General features: G+C 40.7%; 1 protein-coding gene across 1 annotated transcript in view; it reads left to right on the top strand.

Annotated features, from left to right (window-relative positions):
• Positions 1–22600, top strand: part of LOC138671404 (ecto-ADP-ribosyltransferase 5-like) — a 179388-nt gene that overhangs the window by 1082 nt on the left and 155706 nt on the right. The window contains exon 2 of the mRNA XM_069759547.1: positions 19202–19278. Coding sequence (XP_069615648.1) covers positions 19207–19278 — 72 coding nt within the window. The 5' untranslated portion in view covers positions 19202–19206. The remainder of the gene's footprint in view (positions 1–19201; positions 19279–22600) is intronic.

The following is a 22600-nucleotide window of genomic DNA, read 5'->3' as shown; positions in this document are numbered from 1 at the left end:
GTAACGAGTATATTCGCTCATCACTAGTAACCAGTGCAATTGTAAGGGAGTGATCAACAGAAAATGAACCCAGTCAACATCTCACAGCACTTGCAAGTAAATTCAGCCACCTGCTGGTTGGGCTGAACAGGCAGGAACTGAAGGACAGAGAGTGTGCTTCCTCGAGGGAAAAGTTTGAAGGGGACGCTGGGTCAGGTGACAGCTGTGTCACAGTTGCTAACTGTAAAAAGGTGGGATGGTGAAGCAGGGAGACAGTTGGCACCAAAATGTTAAAGGAAGAGGATGCGTAAAAAGCAGAGTGAGCTTGTGGCCACAACTGCAGTAGAAGTACCTGATAGTGATCTGATCCGAGAGGAGGCCTGACTTTCTAGATCAAGCACTGAAGATCAAACACCAAAGGACAAGCACCACAGACCAGACTTTACAGGTCAAGTACCAAAGATCAAACACCAAAGGCCAAGCACCGGAGACCAGACTTCACAGGTCAAGTGCTGAAGATCAAACCCTGAAGGCCAGGCATCAAAGACCATACTTCATAGGTCAAGTACCTAAGATTGAACACAAGAAGGCCAAGCACAGCAGAGCAGACTTCACAGGTCAAGCCCTGAAGATCAATCACCGATGGCCAAGCATCGCAGACCAGACTTTACAGATCAAACACTGAAGGCCAAGCACTGCAGACCAGGCTTTACAGATCAAACACTGAAGGCCAAGCACTGCTGACCAGACTTCACAGATCAAACACTGAAGGCCAAGCACTGCAGACCAGACTTCATGGACAAGCCCTGAAGATCAAACACCGATGGCCAAGCATCGCAGACCAGACTTCACATGTCAAGCACTGAAGATCAAACACCAAAGGTCAAGCACTGCAGACCAGACTTTACAGATCAAACACTGAAGGCCAAGCACCGGAGACCAGACTTCACAGGTCAAGTGCTGAAGATCAAACCCTGAAGGCCAGGCATCAAAGACCATACTTCATAGGTCAAGTACCTAAGATTGAACAAAAGAAGGCCAAGCACAGCAGAGCAGACTTCACAGGTCAAGCCCTGAAGATCAATCACCGATGGCCAAGCATCGCAGACCAGACTTTACAGATCAAACACTGAAGGCCAAGCACTGCAGACCAGACTTTACAGATCAAACACTGAAGGCCAAGCACTGCAGACCAGATTTCACAGATCAAACACTGAAGGCCAAGCACTGCAGACCAGACTTCACAGATCAAACGCTGAAGGCCAAGCACTGCAGACCAGACTTCACAGGTCAAGCATCAAAGATCAAACACCAAAGTCCAAGCTCTGCAGACCACACTTCACACTTCAAGCACTGGAGATCAAACATCAAAGGTCAAGCACCACAGATGAGACTTCTCAGGACAAGCATCGAAGATCGAAAATCAAAGGTCAAGCACCATGAACCAGATTTCACAGGTGAAGCACCAAAGATCAAACACTGAAGGATTAGCACCGCACCAGATGTCTCAAGTCAAGCATCGAAGATCAAACACTGAAGGATAAGCACAACAGACCAGACTTCTCAGGTCAAGCATCGAAGACTAGATGCTGATTACCAAATTAAGAGGAGCGCATGTCATCTTTGACAGACGTTTCAAGTGAATCAGGCCGTTGCTTCCTGTGCAGATGTACGGTACTAATTGAGGAAAGTTGCTAACTTGAATTGGACTTGTGATTGCATTGTATCGTAGCTCCGGTCGGCCCTGGATGATGATATTTGAAATCATCCATTTGTATATTGAATTGTTTCTATAAGAGGAAGTGGTGACCAGTTGGGCTGACACTGACGTTTCCCTGCCAGAGAGACTGGGATTATGCAACATTAGGCATTACCTGTGAAGTAGTATCTTAAGTGACGGTGTATTGATCCGCATGTTGATCGTCATCTGTACTGCTTCTTGTTCATCTCTTATTTCTGCTCTTTATTTTCTTGTAAAATAAATTCCCGTCGTGAGTCATCACTGAGTCACCTGTGAGTCATCACTGAGTCACCTTTACTGCGCTGTTAAATTCTCGGATCTTGGTTACACAATGACTGGTAGAAGGTGGAGGTGCCAACCCCTAGGTGAAGCGGCTGGACCGAAATACGACCCTGGCTGCCGCATTCAGGACGGATTAGAGAGGAGATAGTTTGAATAGAGGGAGACCGATCAGTAGAGAGTTACAATAGTCCAGACGAGAATGAATACAAGAAACAGTTTTTGCAGAGTCAAATGTTAAAAAAAAACGTTGAATTCTAGAGATGATTTTTAGATGCAGGTAACATGAGTCAGTGATCGGATTTAGGGAATAAAGGAAAGTTCTGTGTCATATCTAACTCCCAGGCAGTGGAGTAATGGTAGACTCACCCATGAAAATTGCGATATCGGGTATATGCAAGATAGTAGAGTGAGGAAACACGAGAAGCAAGGCCGACGTTACCACCCGGCACACTCGAGCAAGTACCAGGGCCCTGGTCAAACTGGGGGCCCACTTGCCATCGGAAACACCAGCACGCTATAGGGCCGTGAGTGGGGGGGACCCCGGGGTCAGTGCTGGCACTGCCCCCATAACTCTCAAATGCTCACCTGTCCTCATCCCTCACTTCTCTGGTCTCTTCAGAGTCTACCCGCTCTCTGTGAGGTCTCAGGGCAGAGGGTGTGATGACGTCACTACAATGCAGAGTGCCAGGAGCCTGCAGCAGCAAGAAATGAGAGGAGATATATATATATATTAATGCATGGAATAATATATGGGACGATTATATGTTGTATGGAGCAATATATGGGACTATGTGGTGCACATAATACTGAATGGAGGACTAAGTGATACCCATAATACTGAATGGAGGAATATGTGGTGCCTATAATTCTGTATGGAGGACTATGCAATGGCAATAATACTGTATGGAGGAATATATGGTGCCCAAAATATTGAATGGAGGAATATGAGGTGCCAAAAATACTGCATTAAAGACTATGTGGTGCCTATAATTCTGTTTGGAGGACTATTTTGGAGGTGCCCAGAATACTGAATGGAGGAATATGCGGTGCCCATAATACTGTATGGAGAACTATGTGGTGCCCATAATACTGTATGGAGGACTATGTTGTGCCTATAATACTGTATAGAGGATGATGTGGTGCCCATAATACTGAATGGAGGACTATGCGGTGCCTATAATACTGTATGGATGACTATGTGGTGCTTATAATACTGTATGGAGGACTATGCGGTGCCCATAATACTGAATAGAGGACTAAGTGATGCCCATAATACTGTATGGAGGACTATGTGGTGCCCATAATACTGTATGGAGAACTATGTGGTGCCCATAATACTGTATGGAGGACTATGTGGTGCCCATAATATTGTATGGAGGACTATGTTGTGCCTATAATACTGTATAGAGGACGATGTGGTGCCCATAATACTGAATGGAGGACTATGCGGTGCCTATAATACTGTATGGATGACTATGTGGTGCTTATAATACTGTATGGAGGACTATGCGGTGCCCATAATACTGAATAGAGGACTAAGTGATGCCCATAATACTGTATGGAGGACTATGTGGTGCCCATAATACTGTATGGAGAACTATGTGGTGCCCATAATACTGTATGGAGGACTATGTTGTGCCTATAATACCGTATAGAGGACCATGTGGTGCCCATAATACTGAATGGAGGACTATGTGGTGCCCATAATATTGTATGGAGGACTATGTTGTGCCTATAATACTGTATGGATGACTATGCGGTGCTTATAATACTGTATGGAGGACTATGCGGTGCCCATAATACTGAATAGAGGACTAAGTGATGCCCATAATACTGTATGGAGGACTATGTGGTGCCCATAATACTGTATGGAGGACTATGTGGTGCCTATAATTCTGTATGGAGGACTATGCAGTGGACATAATACTGTATGAAGGAATCTATGGTGCCCAAAATATTGTATGGAGGAATATGAGGTGCCTAAAACACTGCATTAAAGACTATGTGGTGCCTATAATTCTGTGTAGAGGACTATGTGGTGCCTATAATACAGTATAGGGGATTATTCGGTGCCCATAATACTGAATGGAGGAATATGTGGTGCCGATAATACTGTATGGAGGACTATGTGGTGCCCATAATACTGAATGGAGGAATATGTGGTGCCTATAATACTGTGTGGAGGACTATGTGGTGCCGATAATACTGTATGGAGGACTATGTGGTGCCCAGAATACTGAATGGAGGACTATGTGCTGCCCATAATACTGTGTGCGGGGGACTATACTGTCCGGTCTAAAATGAAAAGTCTGCAGTCCCTCTGAGTCTCTGTGTGACTTCAGACTTTTATATCCCCCAGGGCACGCACTATGTGGCGAGTATACACCGGTTTCTGAGCTATTGTAGAATTTACAATAGATATCACTCATGTGATGTAAGAAGTGAAATCTTTGGCGTTGTACTGGACCTAGATTTCTTGTACTGGACCTAGATTTCTTGTACTGGACCTAGATTTATTGTACTGGACCTAGATTTCTTGTACTGGACCTAGATTTCTTGTACTGGACCTAGATTTCTTGTACTGGACCTAGATTTCTTGTACTGGACCTAGATTTATTGTACTGGACCTAGATTTATTGTACTGGACCTAGATTTCTTGTACTGGACCTAGAATTCTTGTACTGGACCTAGATTTCTTGTACTGGACCTAGATTTCTTGTACTGGACCTAGATTTCTTGTACTGGACCTAGATTTATTGTACTGGACCTAGATTTCTTGTACTGGACCTAGATTTCTTGTACTGGACCTACATTTATTGTACTGGACCTAGATTTATTGTACTGGACCTAGATTTCTTGTACTGGACCTAGATTTCTTGTACTGGACCTAGATTTCTTGTACTGGACCTAGATTTATTGTACTGGACCTAGATTTATTGTACTGGACCTAGATTTCTTGTACTGGACCTAGATTTCTTGTACTGGACCTAGATTTATTGTACTGGACCTAGATTTCTTGTACTGGACCTAGATTTCTTGTACTGGACCTAGATTTATTGTACTGGACCTAGATTTATTGTACTGGACCTAGATTTCTTGTAGTGGACCTAGATTTCTTGTAGTGGACCTAGATTTCTTGTAGTGGACCTAGATTTCTTGTACTGGACCTAGATTTCTTGTACTGGACCTAGATTTCTTGTACTGGACCTAGATTTCTTGTACTGGACCTAGATTTATTGTACTGGACCTAGATTTATTGTACTGGACCTAGATTTCTTGTACTGGACCTAGATTTCTTGTACTGGACCTAGATTTATTGTACTGGACCTAGATTTCTTGTACTGGACCTAGATTTCTTGTACTGGACCTAGATTTCTTGTAGTGGACCTAGATTTCTTGTACTGGACCTAGATTTCTTGTACTGGACCTAGATTTCTTGTACTGGACCTAGATTTCTTGTACTGGACCTAGATTTCTTGTACTGGACCTAGATTAATTGTACTGGACCTAGATTTCTTGTACTGGACCTAGATTTATTGTACTGGACCTAGATTTCTTGTACTGGACCTAGATTTCTTGTACTGGACCTAGATTTCTTGTACTGGACCTAGATTTATTGTACTGGACCTAGATTTCTTGTACTGGACCTAGATTTCTTGTACTGGACCTAGATTTCTTGTACTGGACCTAGATTTCTTGTACTGGACCTAGATTTCTTGTAGTGGACCTAGATTTCTTGTACTGGACCTAGATTTCTTGTACTGGACCTAGATTTATTGTACTGGACCTAGATTTCTTGTACTGGACCTAGATTTCTTGTACTGGACCTAGATTTCTTGTACTGGACCTAGATTTCTTGTACTGGACCTAGATTTCTTGTACTGGACCTAGATTTCTTGTACTGGACCTAGATTTCTTGTACTGGACCTAGATTTCTTGTACTGGACCTAGATTTCTTGTACTGGACCTAGATTTCTTGTACTGGACCTAGATTTCTTGTACTGGACCTAGATTTCTTGTACTGGACCTAGATTTATTGTACTGGACCTAGATTTATGGTACTGGACCTAGATTTATGGTACTGGACCTAGATTTATTGTACTGGACCTAGATTTATTGTACTGGACCTAGATTTCTTGTACTGGACCTAGATTTCTTGTACTGGACCTAGATTTATTGTACTGGACCTAGATTTCTTGTAGTGGACCTAGATTTCTTGTACTGGACCTAGATTTCTTGTACTGGACCTAGATTTCTTGTACTGGACCTAGATTTCTTGTACTGGACCTAGATTTCTTGTACTGGACCTAGATTTCTTGTACTGGACCTAGATTTATTGTACTGGACCTAGATTTATTGTACTGGACCTAGATTTCTTGTACTGGACCTAGATTTCTTGTAGTGGACCTAGATTTCTTGTAGTGGACCTAGATTTCTTGTAGTGGACCTAGATTTCTTGTAGTGGACCTAGATTTCTTGTAGTGGACCTAGATTTCTTGTACTGGACCTAGATTTCTTGTACTGGACCTAGATTTCTTGTACTGGACCTAGATTTCTTGTACTGGACCTAGATTTATTGTACTGGACCTAGATTTATTGTACTGGACCTAGATTTCTTGTACTGGACCTAGATTTATTGTACTGGACCTAGATTTATTGTACTGGACCTAGATTTATTGTACTGGACCTAGATTTCTTGTACTGGACCTAGATTTCTTGTAGTGGACCTAGATTTCTTGTACTGGACCTAGATTTCTTGTACTGGACCTAGATTTCTTGTACTGGACCTAGATTTCTTGTACTGGACCTAGATTTCTTGTACTGGACCTAGATTTCTTGTACTGGACCTAAATTTCTTGTACTGGACCTAGATTTATTGTAGTGGACCTAGATTTATTGTACTGGACCTAGATTTATTGTAGTGGACCTAGATTTCTTGTACTGGACCTAGATTTATTGTACTGGACCTAGATTTATTGTACTGGACCTAGATTTCTTGTACTGGACCTAGATTTCTTGTACTGGACCTAGATTTCTTGTACTGGACCTAGATTTCTTGTACTGGACCTAGATTTCTTGTACTGGACCTAGATTTATTGTACTGGACCTAGATTTATTGTACTGGACCTAGATTTCTTGTACTGGACCTAGATTTCTTGTACTGGACCTAGATTTCTTGTACTGGACCTAGATTTCTTGTACTGGACCTAGATTTCTTGTACTGGACCTAGATTTCTTGTACTGGACATATATTTATTGTACTGGACCTAGATTTCTTATCTGTGCATCATGAATCCTGATAAAGGGACTACTGAGAGTCTTTCGGCCGGGGCCCAAAAATACCTGGAGCCGACCCCAACAAGAGGTTCAGTTTTGGAGACATTCTGTGCAGATAGAGGGAGCACGTATTGTTAGAGACAGCAGACAATCCTTGCTATTTTGTGTTATGGTGGAGGTGAGGTCAGGAGACGATCTGTTTCAGCACAGAGATGGTACTGAAAACCGAATGTGCTGATGGTTTCATCCAATAGGGGCAATGTATAGAGAGAAGATGAGGGGACCTAGAACTGAACCCTGAGAAATCCCAACAATAAGAAGAGGAGACTAGTGATGGGCGAACCCCTGGATCTTCAGGTCTAAGAGTTTAAAAAGTTCAGTTTGGTATCAGAACAGTACCTGAACCTGGACCCCACTCGCATGAATGGGTGGGAATGGGGGCCCGAACATCCAGTGTTTGCCAGGCAGTCATATCCATGCCTCTGATCAGGGGTAAGATTATTACCACTGGTCAAACAGCTGTGGTTCATACGCTGTCAGATGGTAGCGTGATCTTGCAGCTGTGATGGGAGCTAAAAGATTTACCACTGGCAAAAGCGTCGGCTGATGGGTCTACTACTACTACCATCAGCCTACACCTGCTGTCGCTGATAATAGCGAGAACAGGCGCCACTGATGGGTGTATTCATCAGCTAGCTATAAATAAATAATATTAAAATATTATTGCCTCGTATTTTTGATAACTAGCCAGGCAAAGCTGACAGCTGCGGCTTGCAAACCTCAGCTGTCAGCGTTAGCAAGGCTGCTTATGAAGAATAGAGGAGTCCTCACAACGTTTGTTTTAAATTATTAAAATAAATAACTTTGAAGAAATGGTGTGGGGTCCCCCTCATTTTTGACAACCAGCCAGGCTAAAGCAGACAGCTGGAGGCTGGTATTCTCAGGCTGATAATTGCCCCCCCAGCCTAAAAATTGCAGCCTGCAGACACCCCATAAAAGGCGCATCTTTTGGATGCACCAATTCTGATGCTTCGCCCGGCTCTTCCCACTTGCCCTGTAACGGTGGCAAGTGGAGTTAATATTTGTGGGGTTGATGTCAGCCTTGTATTGTCCGGTGACATCAAGCCCATGGGTAGCAATGGAAAGGCGTCTATCAGACACGTATCTGTTACTTATCCTATAGTTATATTAGCCCAAAAGGAGGCATATAACGAAAGAGGGGGCTCAATCATAAATATTCAAATAGATAACCGAAAAAAGAGATGGACACCACAGTTGTGCTTAAAAAATATATGTATAACTTTATTACAAATTGTAATCATAAGAATTAGTATAATAGAGATGTAAACAATATAAAAATACAAAGGGTAGTGACACCTAAGTGCCACGTCAGAGCAGGTTGGTGATATAAAAAAGTCTATATAATGGGAGTCAGAAAAGGTATACAGGTAGTGACTCTATCACATTTACAGAGTGCGCACAGATTAAGGACCTCTGCACCCTTCTACACGGTTTTGAAATATCTACCAAGATAATTAGCGCCATGTATCACTGTGTACATACATTACATTACTAATCCTCAGTTAAATCCTGTATTATACTCCAGAGCTGCACTCACTATTCTGCTGGTGGAGTCACTGTGTACATACATTACTGATCCTGAGTTACATCCTGTATTATACTCCAGAGCTGCACTCACTATTCTGCTGGTGCAGTCACTGTGTACATACATTACATTACTGATCCTGAGTTACATCCTGTATTATACCCCAGAGCTGCACTCACTATTCTGCTGGTGCAGTCACTGTGTACATACATTACTGATCCTGAGTTACATCCTGTATTATACCCCAGAGCTGCACTCACTATTCTGCTGGTGCAGTCACTGTGTACATACATTACATTACTGATCCTGAGTTACATCCTGTATTATACCCCAGAGCTGCTCTCACTATTCTGCTGGTGCAGTCACTGTGTACATACGTTACATTACTGATCCTGAGTTACATCCTGTATTATACTCCAGAGCTGCACTCACTATTCTGCTGGAGCACTCACTGTGTACATACATTACATTACTGATCCTGAGTTACATCCTGTATTATACCCCAGAGCTGCACTCACTATTCTGCTGGTGCAGTCACTGTGTTCATACATTACATTACTGATCCTGAGTTACATCCTGTATTATACTCCAGAGCTGCACTCACTATTCTGCTGGTGCAGTCACTGTGTTCATACATTACATTACTGATCCTGAGTTACATCCTGTATTATACTCCAGAGCTGCACTCACTATTCTGCTGGTGCAGTCACTGTGTACATACATTACATTACTGATCCTGAGTTACATCCTGTATTATACTCCAGAGCTGCTCTCACTATTCTGCTGGTGCAGTCACTGTGTACATACATTACTGATCCTGAGTTACATCCTGTATTATACCCCAGAGCTGCACTCACTATTCTGCTGGTGCAGTCACTGTGTACATACATTACATTACTGATCCTGAGTTATATCCTGTATTATACTCCAGAACTGCACTCACTATTCTGCTGGTGCAGTCACTGTGTACATACGTTACATTACTGATCCTGAGTTACATCCTGTATTATACTCCAGAGCTGCACTCACTATTCTGCTGGAGCACTCACTGTGTACATACATTACATTACTGATCCTGAGTTACATCCTGTATTATACCCCAGAGCTGCACTCACTATTCTGCTGGTGCAGTCACTGTGTTCATACATTACATTACTGATCCTGAGTTACATCCTGTATTATACTCCAGAGCTGCACTCACTATTCTGCTGGTGCAGTCACTGTGTTCATACATTACATTACTGATCCTGAGTTACATCCTGTATTATACTCCAGAGCTGCACTCACTATTCTGCTGGTGCAGTCACTGTGTACATACATTACATTACTGATCCTGAGTTACATCCTGTATTATACTCCAGAGCTGCACTCACTATTCTGCTGGTGCAGTCACTGTGTACATACATTACATTACTGATCCTGAGTTACCTCCTGTATTATACCCCAGAGCTACACTCACTATTCTGCTGGTGCAGTCACTGTGTACATACATTACATTACTGATCCTGAGCTACATCCTGTATTATACCCCAGAGCTGCACTCACTATTCTGCTGGTGCAGTCACTGTGTACATACATTACATTACTGATCCTGAGTTACATCCTGTATTATACTCCAGAGCTGCACTCACTATTCTGCTGGTGCAGTCACCGTGTACATACATTACATTACTGATCCTGAGTTACATCCTGTATTATATCCCAGAGCTGCACTCACTATTCTGCTGGTGCAGTCACTGTGTACATACATTACATTACTGATCCTGAGTTACATCCTGTATTATACCCCAGAGCTGCACTCACTATTCTGCTGGTGCAGTCACTGTGTACATACATTACATTACTGATCCTGAGTTACATCCAGTATTATACCGCAGAGCTGCACTCACTATTCTGCTGGTGCAGTCACTGTGTACATACATTACATTATTGATCCTGAGTTACATCCTGTATTATACTCCAGAGCTGCACTCACTATTCTGCTGGTGCAGTCACTGTGTACATAAATTACATTACTGATCCTGAGTTACATCCTGTATTATACCCCAGAGCTGCACTTACTATTCTGCTGGTGCAGTCACTGTGTACATACATTACTGCTCCTGAGTTACCTCCTGTATTATACTCCAGAGCTGCACTCACTATTCCGCTGGTGCAGTCACTGTGTACATACATTACATTACTGATCCTGAGTTACCTCCTGTATTATACCCCAGAGCTACACTCACTATTCTGCTGGTGCAGTCACTGTGTACATACATTACATTACTGATCCTGAGTTACATCATGTATTATACCCCAGAGCTGCACTTACTATTCTGCTGGTGCAGTCACTGTGTACATACATTACTGCTCCTGAGTTACCTCCTGTATTATACTCCAGAGCTGCACTCACTATTCCGCTGGTGCAGTCACTGTGTACATACATTACATTACTGATCCTGAGTTACCTCCTGTATTATACCCCAGAGCTACACTCACTATTCTGCTGGTGCAGTCACTGTGTACATACATTGCATTACTGATCCTGAGCTACATCCTGTATTATACCCCAGAGCTGCACTCACTATTCTGCTGATGCAGTCACTGTGTACATACATTACATTACTGATCCTGAGTTACATCCTGTATTATATTCCAGAGCTGCACTCACTATTCTGCTGGTGCAGTCACCGTGTACATACATTACATTACTGATCCTGAGTTACATCCTGTATTATATCCCAGAGCTGCACTCACTATTCTGCTGGTGCAGTCACTGTGTACATACATTACATTACTGATCCTGAGTTACATCCTGTATTATACCTCAGAGCTGCACTCACTATTCTGCTGGTGCAGTCACTGTGTACATACATTACTGATCCTGAGTTACCTCCTATATTATACTCCAGAGCTGCACTCACTATTCTGCTGGTGCAGTCACTGTGTACATACATTACATTACTGATTCTGAGTTACATCCTGTATTATACCCCAGAGCTGCACTCACTATTCTGCTGGTGCAGTCACTGTGTACATACATTACATTACTGATCCTGAGTTACATCCTGTATTATACCCCAGAGCTGCACTCACTATTCTGCTGGTGCAGTCACTGTGTACATACATTACATTACTGATCCTGAGTTACATCCTGTATTATACTCCAGAGCTGCACTCACTATTCTGCTGGTGCAGTCACTGTACATACATTACTGATCCTGAGTTACCTCCTATATTATACCCCAGAGCTGCACTCACTATTCTGCTGGTGCAGTCACTGTGTACATACATGACATTACTGATCCTGAGTTACCTCCTGTATTATACCCCAGAGCTGCACTCACTATTCTGCTGGTGCAGTCACTGTGTACATACATTACATTACTGATCCTGAGTTACATCCTGTATTATACCCCAGAGCTGCACTCACTATTCTGCTGGTGCAGTCACTGTGTACATACATGACATTACTGATCCTGAGTTACATCCTGTATTATACTCCAGAGCTGCACTCACTATTCTGCTGGTGCAGTCACTGTGTATATACATTACATTACTGACCCTGAGTTACCTCCTGTATTATACTCCAGAGCTGCACTCACTATTCTGCTGGTGCAGTCACTGCGTACATACATCACTGGTCCTGTGTTATACCCCAGAGCTGCACTCACTATTCTGCTGGTGTGTTGTGTATGTAAGCTTGTGATCAGGGCCCTCATTCCTCTTGGTATCTATTTTGAACAGTGATTATTGTTATGCTGTAATGTAATTGTCTGTACAAGTCCCCTCTATAATGTAAAGCGCTGCCGAATATGTTGGCGCTATATAAATATAAATGATCATTATTATGTGACTGATACATTTTTTGCATTGTTGTGTTTGTATTATTTATAGATATGGGGGATCTTGTATGTTTGGTATTGATGATTATGGGGGATCTTGTATGTTTGGTATTGATGATTATGGGGGATCTTGTATGTTTGGTATTGATGATTATGGGGGATCTTGTATGTTTGGTATTGATGATTATGGGGGATCTTGTACGTTTGGTATTGATGATTATGGGGGATCTTGTACGTTTGGTATTGATGATTATGGGGGATCTTGTACGTTTGGTATTGATGATTATGGGGGATCTTGTACGTTTGGTATTGATGATTATGGGGGATCTTGTACGTTTGGTATTGATGATTATGGGGGATCTTGTACGTTTGGTATTGATGATTATGGGGGATCTTGTACGTTTGGTATTGATGATTATGGGGGATCTTGTACGTTTGGTATTGATGATTATGGGGGATCTTGTACGTTTGGTATTGATGATTATGGGGGATCTTGTACGTTTGGTATTGATGATTATTGTGGGATCTTGTACGTTTGGTATTGATGATTATGGGGATCTTGTACGTTTGGTATTGATGATTATGGGGGATCTTGTATTGTATGTTTGGTATTGATGATTATGGGGGATCTTGTATGTTTGCTATTGATGATTATGGGGGATCTTGTATGTTTGGTATTGATGATTATGGGGGATCTTGTATGTTTGGTATTGATGATTATGGGGGATCTTGTATGTTTGGTATTGATGATTATGGGGGATCTTGTATGTTTGGTATTGATGATTATGGGGGATCTTGTATGTTTGGTATTGATGATTATGGGGGATCTTGTATGTTTGGTATTGATGATTATGGGGGATCTTGTATGTTTGGTATTGATGATTATGGGGGATCTTGTATGTTTGGTATTGATGATTATGGGGGATCTTGTATGTTTGTTATTGATGATTATGGGGGATCTTGTATGTTTGGTATTGATGATTATGGGGATCTTGTATGTTTGGTATTGATGATTATGGGGGATCTTGTATGTTTGGTATTGATGATTATGGGGGATCTTGTATGTTTGGTATTGATGATTATGGGGGATCTTGTATGTTTGGTATTGATGATTATGGGGGATCTTGTATGTTTGGTATTGATGATTATGGGGGATCTTGTATGTTTGGTATTGATGATTATGGGGGATCTTGTATGTTTGGTATTGATGATTATGGGGGATCTTGTATGTTTGGTATTGATGATTATGGGGGATCTTGTATGTTTGGTATTGATGATTATGGTGGATCTTGTATGTTTGGTATTGATGATTATGGGGGATCTTGTATGTTTGCTATTGATGATTATGGGGGATCTTGTATGTTTGCTATTGATGATTATGGGGGATCTTGTATTTTTGGTATTGATGATTATGGGGGATCTTGTATGTTTGGTATTGATGATTATGGGGGATCTTGTATGTTTGGTATTGATGATTATGGGGGATCTTGTATGTTTGGTATTGATGATTATGGGGGATCTTGTATGTTTGGTATTGATGATTATGGGGGATCTTGTATGTTTGGTATTGATGATTATGGGGGATCTTGTATGTTTGGTATTGATGATTATGGGGGATCTTGTATGTATGTTTGGTATTGATGATTATGGGGGATCTTGTATGTTTGGTATTGATGATTATGGGGGATCTTGTATGTTTGGTATTGATGATTATGGGGGATCTTGTATGTTTGGTATTGATGATTATGGGGGATCTTGTATGTTTGGTATTGATGATTATGGGGGATCTTGTATGTTTGGTATTGATGATTATGGGGGATCTTGTATGTTTGGTATTGATGATTATGGGGGATCTTGTATGTTTGGTATTGATGATTATGGGGGGATCTTGTATGTTTGGTATTGATGATTATGGGGGATCTTGTATGTTTGGTATTGATGATTATGGGGGATCTTGTATGTTTGGTATTGATGATTATGGGGGATCTTGTATGTTTGGTATTGATGATTATGGGGGATCTTGTATGTTTGGTATTGATGATTATGGGGGATCTTGTATGTTTGGTATTGATGATTATGGGGGATCTTGTATGTTTGGTATTGATGATTATGGGGGATCTTGTATGTTTGGTATTGATGATTATGGGGGATCTTGTATGTTTGGTATTGATGATTATGGGGGATCTTGTATGTTTGGTATTGATGATTATGGGGGATCTTGTATGTTTGGTATTGATGATTATGGGGGATCTTGTATGTTTGGTATTGATGATTATGGGGGATCTTGTATGTTTGGTATTGATGATTATGGGGGATCTTGTATGTTTGGTATTGATGATTATGGGGGATCTTGTATGTTTGGTATTGATGATTATGGGGGATCTTGTATGTTTGGTATTGATGATTATGGGGGATCTTGTATGTTTGGTATTGATGATTATGGGGGATCTTGTATGTTTGGTATTGATGATTATGGGGGATCTTGTATGTTTGGTATTGATGATTATGGGGGATCTTGTATGTTTGGTATTGATGATTATGGGGGATCTTGTATGTTTGGTATTGATGATTATGGGGGATCTTGTATGTTTGGTATTGATGATTATGGGGGATCTTGTATGTTTGGTATTGATGATTATGGGGGATCTTGTATGTTTGGTATTGATGATTATGGGGGATCTTGTATGTTTGGTATTGATGATTATGGGGGATCTTGTATGTTTGGTATTGATGATTATGGGGGATCTTGTATGTTTGGTATTGATGATTATGGGGGATCTTGTATGTTTGGTATTGATGATTATGGGGGATCTTGTATGTTTGGTATTGATGATTATGGGGGATCTTGTATGTTTGGTATTGATGATTATGGGGGATCTTGTATGTTTGGTATTGATGATTATGGGGGATCTTGTATGTTTGGTATTGATGATTATGGGGGATCTTGTATGTTTGGTATTGATGATTATGGGGGATCTTGTATGTTTGGTATTGATGATTATGGGGGATCTTGTATGTTTGGTATTGATGATTATGGGGGATCTTGTATGTTTGGTATTGATGATTATGGGGGATCTTGTATGTTTGGTATTGATGATTATGGGGGATCTTGTATGTTTGGTATTGATGATTATGGGGGATCTTGTATTGATTGATTGGTATTGATGATTATGGGGGATCTTGTATGTTTGGTATTGATGATTATGGGGGATCTTGTATGTTTGGTATTGATGATTATGGGGGATCTTGTATGTTTGGTATTGATGATTATGGGGGATCTTGTATGTTTGGTATTGATGATTATGGGGGATCTTGTATGTTTGGTATTGATGATTATGGGGGATCTTGTATGTTTGGTATTGATGATTATGGGGGATCTTGTATGTTTGGTATTGATGATTATGGGGGATCTTGTATGTTTGGTATTGATGATTATGGGGGATCTTGTATGTTTGGTATTGATGATTATGGGGGATCTTGTATGTTTGGTATTGATGATTATGGGGGATCTTGTATGTTTGGTATTGATGATTATGGGGGATCTTGTATGTTTGGTATTGATGATTATGGGGGATCTTGTATGTTTGGTATTGATGATTATGGGGGATCTTGTATGTTTGGTATTGATGATTATGGGGGATCTTGTATGTTTGGTATTGATGATTATGGGGGATCTTGTATGTTTGGTATTGATGATTATGGGGGATCTTGTATGTTTGGTATTGATGATTATGGGGGATCTTGTATGTTTGGTATTGATGATTATGGGGGATCTTGTATGTTTGGTATTGATGATTATGGGGGATCTTGTATGTTTGGTATTGATGATTATGGGGGATCTTGTATGTTTGGTATTGATGATTATGGGGGATCTTGTATGTTTGGTATTGATGATTATGGGGGATCTTGTATGTTTGGTATTGATGATTATGGGTATGTTTGGTATTGATGATTATGGGGGATCTTGTATGTTTGGTATTGATGATTATGGGGGATCTTGTATGTTTGGTATTGATGATTATGGGGGATCTTGTATGTTTGGTATTGATGATTATGGGGGATCTTGTATGTTTGGTATTGATGATTATGGGGGGATCTTGTATGTTTGGTATTGATGATTATGGGGGATCTTGTATGTTTGGTATTGATGATTATGGGGGATCTTGTATGTTTGGTATTGATGATTATGGGGGATCTTGTATGTTTGGTATTGATGATTATGGGGGATCTTGTATGTTTGGTATTGATGATTATGGGGGATCTTGTATGTTTGGTATTGATGATTATGGGGGATCTTGTATGTTTGGTATTGATGATTATGGGGGATCTTGTATGTTTGGTATTGATGATTATGGGGGATCTTGTATGTTTGGTATTGATGATTATGGGGGATCTTGTATGTTTGGTATTGATGATTATGGGGGATCTTGTATGTTTGGTATTGATGATTATGGGGGATCTTGTATGTTTGGTATTGATGATTATGGGGGATCTTGTATGTTTGGTATTGATGATTATGGGGGATCTTGTATGTTTGGTATTGATGATTATGGGGGATCTTGTATGTTTGGTATTGATGATTATGGGGGATCTTGTATGTTTGGTATTGATTATGGGGGATCTTGTATGTTTGGTATTGATGATTATGGGGGATCTTGTATGTTTGGTATTGATGATTATGGGGGATCTTGTATGTTTGGTATTGATGATTATGGGGGATCTTGTATGTTTGGTATTGATGATTATGGGGGATCTTGTATGTTTGGTATTGATGATTATGGGGGATCTTGTATGTTTGGTATTGATGATTATGGGGGATCTTGTATGTTTGGTATTGATGATTATGGGGGATCTTGTATGTTTGGTATTGATGATTATGGGGGATCTTGTATGTTTGGTATTGATTATGGGGGATCTTGTATGTTTGGTATTGATGATTATGGGGGATCTTGTATGTTTGGTATTGATGATTATGGGGGATCTTGTATGTTTGGTATTGATGATTATGGGGGATCTTGTATGTTTGGTATTGATGATTATGGGGGATCTTGTATGTTTGGTATTGATGATTATGGGGGATCTTGTATGTTTGGTATTGATGATTATGGGGGATCTTGTATGTTTGGTATTGATGATTATGGGGGATCTTGTATGTTTGGTATTGATGATTATGGGGGATCTTGTATGTTTGGTATTGATGATTATGGGGGATCTTGTATGTTTGGTATTGATGATTATGGGGGATCTTATATGTTTGGTATTGATGATTATGGGGGATCTTGTATGTTTGGTATTGATGATTATGGGGGATCTTGTATGTTTGGTATTGATGATTATGGGGGATCTTGTATGTTTGGTATTGATGATTATGGGGGATCTTGTATGTTTGGTATTGATGATTATGGGGGATCTTGTATGTTTGGTATTGATGATTATGGGGGATCTTGTATGTTTGGTATTGATGATTATGGGGGATCTTGTATGTTTGGTATTGATGATTATGGGGGATCTTGTATGTTTGGTATTGATTATGGGGGATCTTGTATGTTTGGTATTGATGATTATGGGGGATCTTGTATGTTTGGTATTGATGATTATGGGGGATCTTGTATGTTTGGTATTGATGATTATGGGGGATCTTGTATGTTTGGTATTGATGATTATGGGGGATCTTGTATGTTTGGTATTGATGATTATGGGGGATCTTGTATGTTTGGTATTGATGATTATGGGGGATCTTGTATGTTTGGTATTGATGATTATGGGGGATCTTGTATGTTTGGTATTGATGATTATGGGGGATCTTGTATGTTTGGTATTGATGATTATGGGGGATCTTGTATGTTTGGTATTGATGATTATGGGGGATCTTGTATGTTTGGTATTGATTATGGGGGATCTTGTATGTTTGGTATTGATGATTATGGGGGATCTTGTATGTTTGGTATTGATGATTATGGGGGATCTTGTATGTTTGGTATTGATGATTATGGGGGATCTTGTATGTTTGGTATTGATGATTATGGGGGATCTTGTATGTTTGGTATTGATGATTATGGGGGATCTTGTATGTTTGGTATTGATGATTATGGGGGATCTTGTATGTTTGGTATTGATGATTATGGGGGATCTTGTATGTTTGGTATTGATGATTATGGGGGATCTTGTATGTTTGGTATTGATTATGGGGGATCTTGTATGTTTGGTATTGATGATTATGGGGGATCTTGTATGTTTGGTATTGATGATTATGAGGGATCTTGTATGTTTGGTATTGATGATTATGGGGGATCTTGTATGTTTGGTATTGATGATTATGGGGGATCTTGTATGTTTGGTATTGATGATTATGGGGGATCTTGTATGTTTGGTATTGATGATTATGGGGGATCTTGTATGTTTGGTATTGATGATTATGGGGGATCTTGTATGTTTGGTATTGATGATTATGGGGGATGTACCATTTAATGTTTTTGGTTTTTCTTACAGACATAATGCAGAAATCCAAGTTCCTGCTTCTCATCTTCGGCACATTCTGGCTCCTGATCGGCCATGACATTCCACAGGTAATTCTCATCCACCAGTGCGGTGCGGTTTGTTTAGTATGTGGGGAATCTCTTTTGCTGTAACTGTAGGGGGTCGAGCCGACCATTGATGTCATTTCCAGAGTTTACACCCAAAAGTGGCAAAATGATGTCAGACATATCCGGAATCTAAAGATGAGTGAAGAGTCAATGACAAGTGCGCCCCCTCCTCGTGATCTTACTACAGCGCGCTATCACCTCTAGGTGGCAGACTGTGAATCAGTGACATGTAAGAGATGGAGCCTCATAGAACAGATGTAAATGGCCCCTGCCATGTGGTGGAAGCAGCCCCAGGAGAGAAGGACATTGTCGCATTTTTCCCTTCTGCACATTTTTTCAGCTCTGGATCAGTTCTCCATCCATTGTGTTACTGCTCAAGAGCAAAGAATAGATTCTGACTATCTAGAATCAAAGAGGGTGAATTCACGCAGAGTCGGGGACCTTAGGAGGGGAGCATCTTACTATTGGTGGAGTATTTTATGGGTGGAGCATCTTACTATTGGCGCAGTATTTTATGGGTGGAGCATCTTACTATTGGCGCAGTATTTTATGGGTGGAGCATCTTACTATTAGCGCAGTATTTTATGGGTGGAGCATCTTACTATTAGCGCAGTATTTTATGGGTGGAGCATCTTACTATTGGTGGAGTATTTTATGGGTGGAGCATCTTACTATTAGCACAGTATTTTATGGGTGGAGCATCTTACCATTGGTGGAGTATTTAATGGGTGGAGCATCTTACTATTGGCGCAGTATTTTATGGGTGGAGCATCTTACTATTGGTGGAGTATTTTATGGGTGGAGCATCTTACTATTAGCGCAGTATTTTATGGGTGGAGCATCTTACTATTAGCGCAGTATTTTATGGGTGGAGCATCTTACTATTGGTGGAGTATTTTATGGGTGGAGCATCTTACTATTGGCGCAGTATTTTATGGGTGGAGCATCTTACTATTAGCGCAGTATTTTATGGGTGGAGCATCTTACTATTGGTGGAGTATTTTATGGGTGGAGCATCTTACTATTAGCGCAGTATTTTATGGGTGGAGCATCTTACTATTAGCGCAGTATTTTATGGGTGGAGCATCTTACTATTGGTGGAGTATTTTATGGGTGGAGCATCTTACTATTAGCGCAGTATTTTATGGGTGGAGCATCTTACCATTGGTGGAGTATTTAATGGGTGGAGGATCTTACTATTGGCGCAATATTTTATGGGTGGATCATCTTACTATTGGCAAAGTATTTTATGGGTGGAGCATCTTACTATTGGTGCAGTATTTTATGGGTGGAGCATCTTACTATTGGTGGAGTATTTTATGGGTGGAGCATCTTACTATTGGCGCAGTATTTTATGGGTGGAGCATCTTACTATTGCACAGTATTTTATGGGTGGAGCATCTTACTATTGGCACAGTATTTTATGGGTGGAGCATCTTACTATTGGCGCAGTATTTTATGGGTGGAGCATCTTACTATTGGTGGAGTATTTTATGGGTGGAGCATCTTACTATTGGCAAAGTATTTTATGGGTGGAGCATCTTACTATTGGTGCAGTATTTTATGGGTGGAGCATCTTACTATTGGTGGAGTATTTTATGGGTGGAGCATCTTACTATTGGTGGAGTATTTTATGGGTGGAGCATCTTAATATTAGCGCAGTATTTTATGGGTGGAGCATCTTACTATTGGTGGAGTATTTTATGGGTGGAGCATCTTACTATTGGTGGAGTATTTTATGGGTGGAGCATCTTACTATTGGCACAGTATTTTATGGGTGGAGCATCTTACTATTGGCGCAGTATTTTATGGGTGGAGCATCTTACTATTGGTGGAGTATTTTATGGGTGGAGCATCTTACTATTGGCACAGTATTTTATGGGTGGAGCATCTTACTATTGGTGCAGTATTTTATGGGTGGAGCATCTTACTATTGGTGGAGTATTTTATGGGTGGAGCATCTTACTATTGGTGGAGTATTTTATGGGTGCAGCATCTTACTATTGGTGGAGTATTTTATGGGTGGAGCATCTTACTATTAGCACAGTGTTTTATCGGTGGAGCATCTTACTATTGGCGCAGTATTTTATGGGTGGAGCATCTTACTATTAGCGCAGTATTTTATGGGTGGAGCATCTTACTATTGGCGCAGTATTTTATGGGTGGAGCATCTTACTATTGGTGCAGTATTTTATGGGTGGAGCATCTTACTATTGGTGGAGTATTTTATGGGTGGAGCATCTTACTATTGGTGGAGTATTTTATGGGTGGAGCATCTTACTATTGGTGGAGTATTTTATGGGTGGAGCATCTTACTATTGGAGTATTTTATGGGTGGAGCATCTTACTTTTGGTGGAGTATTTTATGGGTGGAGCATGTTACTATTGGTGGAGTATTTTATGGGTGGAGCATCTTACTATTGGAGTATTTTATGGGTGGAGCATCTTACTTTTGGTGGAGTATTTTATGGGTGGAGCATGTTACTATTGGTGGAGTATTTTATGGGTGGAGCATCTTACTATTAGCGCAGTGTTTTATGGGTGGAGCATCTTACTATTGGTGGAGTATTTTATGGGTGGAGCATCTTACTATTAGCGCAGTATTTTATGGGTGGAGCATCTTACTATTGGCGCAGTATTTTATGGGTGGAGCATCGTACTATTAGCGCAGTATTTTATGGGTGGAGCATCTTACTATTGGCACAGTATTTTATGGGTGGAGCATCTTACTATTGGTGCAGTATTTTATGGGTGGAGCATCTTACTATTGGTGGAGTATTTTATGGGTGGAGCATCTTACTATTGGTGGAGTATTTTATGGGTGGAGCATCTTACTATTGGTGGAGTATTTTATGGGTGGAGCATCTTACTATTGGAGTATTTTATGGGTGGAGCATCTTACTTTTGGTGGAGTATTTTATGGGTGGAGCATGTTACTATTGGTGGAGTATTTTATGGGTGGAGCATCTTACTATTAGCGCAGTGTTTTATGGGTGGAGCATCTTACTATTGGTGGAGTATTTTATGGGTGGAGCATCTTACTATTAGCGCAGTATTTTATGGGTGGAGCATCTTACTATTGGTGGAGTGTTTTATGGGTGGAGCATCTTACTATTGGTGGAGTATTTTATGGGTGGAGCATCTTACTATTGGTGGAGTATTTTATGGGTGGAGCATCTTACTATTAGTGGAGTATTTTATGGGTGGACCATCTTACTATTAGCACAGTGTTTTATCGGTGGAGCATCTTACTATTGGCGCAGTATTTTACGGGTGGAGCATCTTACTATTAGCGCAGTATTTT

The sequence above is a fragment of the Ranitomeya imitator genome, chromosome 3 (genome assembly GCF_032444005.1).
Source record: "Ranitomeya imitator isolate aRanImi1 chromosome 3, aRanImi1.pri, whole genome shotgun sequence".
Taxonomy (NCBI): domain Eukaryota; kingdom Metazoa; phylum Chordata; class Amphibia; order Anura; family Dendrobatidae; genus Ranitomeya; species Ranitomeya imitator.
This window is presented reverse-complemented; position numbering and strand designations above follow the sequence as displayed.